Genomic DNA, 7,545 nt, shown 5'->3' with positions numbered 1-7,545 from the left:
ATAGAGGCTAATTTTTACGCAATAGGTAATTACACGTATTAAGCGTAACACATACTTATAAACAATAGCAAAGTACAATGTTATTATAAACACAGCTTTGTATGATTACCTATTTCACGTATTCGTCAAAATTAAGATCCGATTTTGATTAGCATTTAGATGAAATCGACAAATCCATTACGTATTTCATGACACAGAGGCTAATTTTTGCCAAATATCTTTACGTAATAGGCAATTACACGTATTAAGCGTAACACATAGTTACAAACAATAGCAAAGTACAACGTTATTATAAACACAGCTTTGTATGATTACCTATTTCACGTATTCGTCAAAATTAAGATCCGATTTTGATTAGCATTTAGATGAAATCGACAAATCCATTACGTATTTCATGAAACAGAGGCTAATTTTTGCCAAATATCTTTACGTAATAGGCAATTACACGTATTAAGCGTAACACATAGTTACAAACAATAGCAAAGTACAATGTTATTATAAACACAGCTTTGTTGATTACCTATTTCACGTATTCGTCAAAATTAAGATCCGATTTTGATTAGCATTTAGATGAAATCGACAAATCCATTACGTATTTCATGAAACAGAGGCTAATTTTTGCCAAATATCTTTACGTAATAGGCAATTACACGTATTAAGCGTAACACATACTTACAAACAATAGCAAAGTACAACGTTATTATAAACACAGCTTTCTTCAAATGGTTTATAATCGTTGATTGTTTTCTAAGTTTTGATCAGGTTTACTGAGTTATTTAACTTGTATGATTGCCTGTTTCACGTATTCGTCAAAATTATATTGCCTAGTACATGTATTAAGACACGATTTTGATTAGTACTGACATGAAATCGGAAAGTCCATTACGTATTTCATCAAATTGATTTTTTTTAACTGCTTTTTTGGTTACATCTTGTATATAACCGATTTTCGGATAACATCAATATCAGGCAAGAACGTGCTACTGTACGGTTTCGGAATTTGAGGCAATTATTTCGCTCACCAGACAGGCTATATTAGCCTCATGGAATGCAATTAGAGTACTCATTTACTCACGAAGTTTCAACCCCCTTTCTATTTCCATGCTGCTGTTACTGTTTTCGAAACTTTCATATAATAATCACGCCAACATCCGCCAATTGTACACACGCCGCAGTAACATATGCCAAAGCGTAAAAATTATAACTATTAACAGTCTTTCTTGTTCGTAATGGTTTATATTTATTGAGTAATAAAATTTAAGAATTGTGTTCTCGTGCAGGTACTTAATAATTATTATTTTGGCAGAAAGGGAAGACAAATTTAAAATTGGTACAAAACATGGCTCTGTTAATGGTTAGTTGGTTAGAAAGAAATTCTCTACAGACAACAAAATTTAAGAAGTTGAAATTAACTAACATTCCTGATTGTTTGTAGAAACTCATTAAGTTCTTGTTAAAGTTGCAAAAGATGCAATTGAACCAAAATATGCATATCAAAGTGTTCTTTTAAGGTTTATATTTTAGCAAACAAAAGAAAGAGCATGACTACGACAACACCCCTTCGTTAGTGCTGCCTTTTCCAACCGTAATTTAACCCAACTTTATTGCTTAGGTTACAGTAGGAAAAGACAACACTCAAAACAATCTACTGCGTATTCTGATGTTTCTCAGACTGTAACATAATTAAAAAAAATCTAAAATTTCTTAGTCAGTAGGGGGGGGGGGTAGGTTGAACCCTAACCCCCTGAGGTTAAGTCATTGTTTAGGTATAATATGTTTAATTATCGCGGTCGGTAACTTTTGTTTATCTGTGAACACCCTGTAGCTACGTAATAGAAAATACGAGAGGTAAAAGTTGTTAACTAATTTAGTGTTGAAAGTTAGTAAGTATTGTATTATTGCAAATAAATCATACTCGGCTACATAAATTAAAAAATGCAAGATTCGAAGTTGTTGACACAATAAATGAGATAAAAATAACCGATTTATTTTAATGCTGTCGTGCTAGCGCTTGCGTCGACCAAGCACTAACAAAGTTTTATTACATGACATATATCGTGCAAAGTTTTGTACTTTGCGTGCACTTTTATAAAAGTTTATTCGGCTTTAAAAAAGTTAACGGGTCCCCAATTCTCCACTTCCCCTTTTCAAAAGAACTTTACTCCGCTATTCACCATCAAGCTTTCACGAAATACACAACTTCCTAAGTTTTAAGTTGGCCGAGAAACACGACGTCGTTGTTTGCACGGCCGTCGCGATATTGTTATGTACCATCAACCACCGTAATTAAAACCACGTAGTCGAAATGTAACAATCGGAAGGTGTCAAGTGTTATAGGGTAAATTAATAACGTTAATTTTTTTTAACCTCTTCGTTGCCGTGAGGTCATTTTGGAAGAAGCGAAATCTAAATAAAGTAAGTGAAAGAACAACATAAGCAAACTGAGATTATTGATTTTTGTGCCGGCTGCGCAACAGACGCTTTTATAACAACTAATGTAAGTACTTCCATATTGGATCATGCTCGTCAGAGTTTTAGGACGAAAACTTTTTTGTACGTGTTTATAGTCGATTTTCTTTGAATGCCCTTTATGCCGGAAAAAGTAAACTAAGTTGCGAATGATTATGTGACGGTTGAAAAGCATCATTATTGTAAACGCTGAGTTTATTCAAAGGTCAGTTAAAGTTTGCGAATGGTTTTGTTCAGAAACGAGCATGCTTTTAGTTGTTTTCAAAGTGATAGGTTAGGTTGTAGTTTTAAAGTCTTGCGTATTTGAAAAGTTATTAAAGAGAAGAGGTAGCCTGTAATACCTGTGTCAAGTATGGATTTATTGTTTTAGGAACTTGCAACGAGACGAAATAAAGACTGAGATTGAATGTTTGAAAACATTAATAAAAAAAAAATCNTCAATAATTTTTAATATTTATGTTGTTTTTGATAATGTACCTTTTGTTTTACTTATTTAAAGTTAAATTTGAATTTTTACTGTAGTTTATCTTTACAGTTTATTTATGTATATATTTTTTGCAGTTGAAGTAAAGCCCCATAGTCTCCAATCCGCCTGCCGTACTGTTATTCGAAACGTTCTGCGTAAAAACATCGAAACAGAGAATCCTTCATTTAAAAATCGATTGCCACCAAAGCCTAAGAAAGCACCGAAGAAGAAACGACCTGTGAGAGGATTGGTGGTGCCCTTTTTTGATACATCTGATGACAGTGATGATGAGTTTTACGAATCCCCAAGGGTGGTGGTTAACGCAGATAGTCCAGCATCTCGTGCATCAAACGAACGAGAACTTCGAGTTTCACCAGAATATAACACTGTTATAAACATTCTCGCAAGGACAGGTTGCTTTGGTAATCCGGATGAAATACGTAACGTTCTTGAAGATGGTCGAGAAGAAAACGGAGAAAGACGAAGCGATAACGAACAGGAACGAAACGGGCATGAAGAAAAACGAAGTGATAATCATGGTAGAAGTGGCAGTCAAGAAAAAGCTAGTGGGAGTGAAGAAAAAATGGACGTAGAAGAGGAAGAACGTGGAAATGGTAAAGCTGCTAATGAAAAAGATAGAGGAGAACCGTCCAGACAAAGTCCGAAACGAAAACACTCCGAAAGTGACCAAAACAGTGTCCAATTGGAAGAAGAACAAAGACAACAACAGCAACAACATGAAGAACGCGATGACGAAGATGGACAAAACGGTTTCAATCAAATCAATGAGATCCGTAATGTAATCATAGGTGTTTTAGAAGGTATGCGTGAACGTGCTTCGTTATTGCACCAGGGAGCAAATAACGCGGAAGAAAGCGAAAACGACGAAGCACAAACTGATGGAAAAAAAGTGAACGACGGTAATAATGGCACCCCAGCAAATACACGAAAAAGTACGAAACGTGAAAAATTTGATAGTGGTTTAGGCGATGAGATTGTGGATAACAAGAATGGTAGCTCGTCTGATATATCGTCGGATGTATCATCGGATGTGTCGTCAGATACATCGGAGGCGGAAAAAGTCATGGAATCGTGCTCAAGTGGTGACGATGATGACGATGATGATGATAACGGAAGGCCAAAGAAACGTACCTTACCTCTTGCCATGGCCAAGAGTGGTGGAAAGTGGCGTAGAATAGACTTGCTGAGTAGTAGTGAAGACAATACCCAAGAAGAACATGAACGTGAAGGAGAAAACGATGGCAATACCGATCGACGAAATTGTAATTCAAATGAAATTCGCGTCGTTTCCAGCCCCTACACTTCTCTGATGAAGAATAAGATACAGTCTTTGCCCCTCCCCCAAATTCTGAAGAATTATTTAAACTTTTACAGGGAGTTTTAGTTTTTCGTCTGATATTGTTTATTCTGTATGTAAATAAAGACTTTATATTATGTTATTAAAAAGAACAGGCTTAATCCTTTAGAAAGACAATGAGATTTATTATCAGAATTAGTACTTATTAGATTCGTTACTACATAAATATTTTTTTTTGGCAATTTAACAATCTGAAGGTCCTGTCCCATCTATTTTCGTAAGTACAGGTCTCGTATTCTTCATGCAATTTACTACTACTGCCCGTTCTATTTATTGTATTTCTAAAGGCAATAATTCTGTGATGGCCGCTACGATTGGTTATGTTGTTATTTTTTCGAAACGAGTAATAAAAAAGGGAATTAAGGAAATTTTTGTTATATTATGTATAAAAGGAACTTTTTAGAACCTAAAACTCGTAGTTGTGTTTATTATTTGTAAAAAAATGCAGTACTATATTATACAACTAAAAAGAAAACAATAGGAAAAAAGAAGTGTTAACTTATTAGAAGACTACATTTTGCTTTCTATGCAGTTCAATCATTTTGTTATTTCGCCTCGTACTACCTAAATATTACCAACTGTCTTATCTGCATGCAAACATTTATTCTATTTCTGCAGAATGTATAAAATGAATAACATTGAAATATACTTTAATATACATAATTATCAAAAAGAAAATAATAAACGGATGTAAGCATCAGTGTATAATAATAGAGGACGATGAGGAAAGTGTATTTTTAAGTCTGTTGGGTGGAATTTTGTAAAAATTTGCCGTTTACTATGATTACATAATATTAACGTAATTTGTTGTTCCTTTAGATATTTAATTGAATTTATAACGATTTTTGTGACTAATGTTTAACATACCTAGCAGTAATTTGTATTACTATTGTTGATGAGATTTTTTAGTGGATTCTGGGAAACAACTTGTGTAAACAATAAATAAATAATTTACCAAATAGTAGGTTTATTATTTATCTAAACGTTTGTATTTTTATATTGTTTTCTCGTTAAATAAAGTTTGCATTATGTGAACAGCATATTCTAGACCACTGCATACCGTGAACAAATTAAACCTTCGCTTGTAGAAACGATTGTCCATTGGCCTTAAAATCAATATTTCGCCGTTGCTCTTGTGGGATTGCTGTGAATCTCGGAAATATGTATTTTGTACTTCCCCCAGTAGAATTAGTTGGAGTAGTAATCTACTGGACAGAGAGGGGCTGATCTTTGATGGTTATAAGAAGTCTATGAGAAAAAGTCAATTTATAAAAGAATTGTAAACTTTTTTTTAAGTACAATTATTTCTGTTATATTTTTGGCAGGAAACAGAAAATGATAATTCGTTACTGTTTTATATATATTTTTTGTTGTTATTTGTATGTATGCTTTCTTTTAGGTCTCTACTGTATGTTGATTATTTGGTTGCCTGTACTGACCACCAACATTTTATTTATTTCAATTTGTCAATTAAAAGTTTGGATAGTGCAAAGTGTAAGTGAAATTAATTTAAAAGTTGCGATTTTCCCTTTTATTNTCTTGTAAACCTTGAGCTCTATCGATTTTGAAAGAACAGATTGCACACAGAGTGCTTTTCCTAATGCTTTTCATAAAGTTTTCTTTTAATAAAAATAATAATTTATAACATTGTGTTTCTTTGTTTATTTGAAAAAACAGGTAAATTAATAATAAATTTACTTTTGTATTTAAGAAAATACAATTACATTGTCCTTTATTTGTAACTATATCATAACGTTTTATTTTACAATTTCAAAACTATTGAATTAGGAACATACAGGGTGTCTTCAAATAAGCATTTACCAAAAATTGAGCTTAAAAGAAGTTTGTACTTGTTTAGGGATCGTGAAAACAGGAAAACGCAGTTACAAATTATGTTTAGTATTATCTATTTCAATTTGTTTTTGTCATGCCAATAATGGATTTTAATATATGGATATTCTGTCGTAGGCATACTAAAATTAGGCATTTTATAAAACGTGGAGACATTATAAAAGGGAATTTAAAACAACTAGGTAACCAAAATCTCATATAATTTTACCTTCTTTGAGACTATCAAAACTTGTAATCTCTATCCTCCCACGGAGGTAGTAAATAATGGGATATGGGTTAAAATTTCAAGCAAAGTTGTATGGTTTTGCCCAATTTTTTAAGTTCTTTTTCGTAAAACCTCTGCTTTTTATAAAATGTATGGTTCTGGTACATGTCTACATTTACCACATCCAACATAAGAGTTTTACCTAAAGCGCTTAGTTTAGTTATGTTGGTTTTCGAATTATCAAGAAAATAAATCAAATAAATTTAATAATGAAGAAATAAAGATAAGGCAGGAAGAAAAACATCAAAATTCTTTGGTTTTGTAAGCTCTGTTAATTAATAATAATAATTATATTTTAGCTTGACTTTTTACAAACTAGATGGCAGGAAATATTCAGGAAACGGATATAAGGCGACCTTTAGGTACCAAATTAGTCTGATCAGTGATTAAGTTTATTTATTAATTTATCTTTTCATATAGATAGCGAGCAAGTATAGCTTTGACCATATCTTTAATTATATGTTAAATTAAGATACGTGTAACAGCTTTTTGCGAATTGCAAAATTTTACTTAATTCATGTATGATCCTAATCAATTATATAATAGAATTCTTCTGTTAAAGTTGGGTTTGATTAGATTCATACAGCTACGAAGGGAAAAGGCAACACGTGTGTAACTACCGAGTTGTTTAATCTGCAAGATTATCTATTTCACGTACTCGTCAAAATTGTATTTACTAGTACATGTATTAAGACACGATTTTGATTAGTATTTCATGAAATAGAGGCTAATTTTTACGCAATAGGTAATTACACGTATTAAGCGTAACACATACTTATAAACAATAGCAAAGTACAATGTTATTATAAACACAGCTTTGTATGATTACCTATTTCACGTATTCGTCAAAATTAAGATCCGATTTTGATTAGCATTTAGATGAAATCGACAAATCCATTACGTATTTCATGAAACAGAGGCTAATTTTTGCCAAATATCTTTACGTAATAGGCAATTACACGTATTAAGCGTAACACATAGTTACAAACAATAGCAAAGTACAATGTTATTATAAACACAGCTTTGTATGATTACCTATTTCACGTATTCGTCAAAATTAAGATCCGATTTTGATTAGCATTTAGATGAAATCGACAAATCCATTACGTATTTCAT

At 32.4% G+C, this 7,545-nt stretch overlaps 1 protein-coding gene across 1 annotated transcript in view; it reads left to right on the top strand.

Moving 5' to 3' along the window:
• Positions 1 to 4,681, top strand: part of LOC108744875 (ABC transporter F family member 4-like) — an 11,993-nt gene extending 7,312 nt beyond the window's left edge. Inside the window, exon 3 of the mRNA XM_025981808.1 lies at positions 3,005 to 4,681. Coding sequence (XP_025837593.1) covers positions 3,005 to 4,340 — 1,336 coding nt within the window. The 3' untranslated portion in view covers positions 4,341 to 4,681. The remainder of the gene's footprint in view (positions 1 to 3,004) is intronic.
• Positions 4,682 to 7,545: the final 2,864 nt, after the last annotated feature.

Source organism: Agrilus planipennis, unplaced genomic scaffold (genome assembly GCF_000699045.2).
Source record: "Agrilus planipennis isolate EAB-ADULT unplaced genomic scaffold, Apla_2.0 scaffold42, whole genome shotgun sequence".
NCBI classification, from domain to species: Eukaryota; Metazoa; Arthropoda; class Insecta; order Coleoptera; family Buprestidae; genus Agrilus; species Agrilus planipennis.
This window is presented reverse-complemented; position numbering and strand designations above follow the sequence as displayed.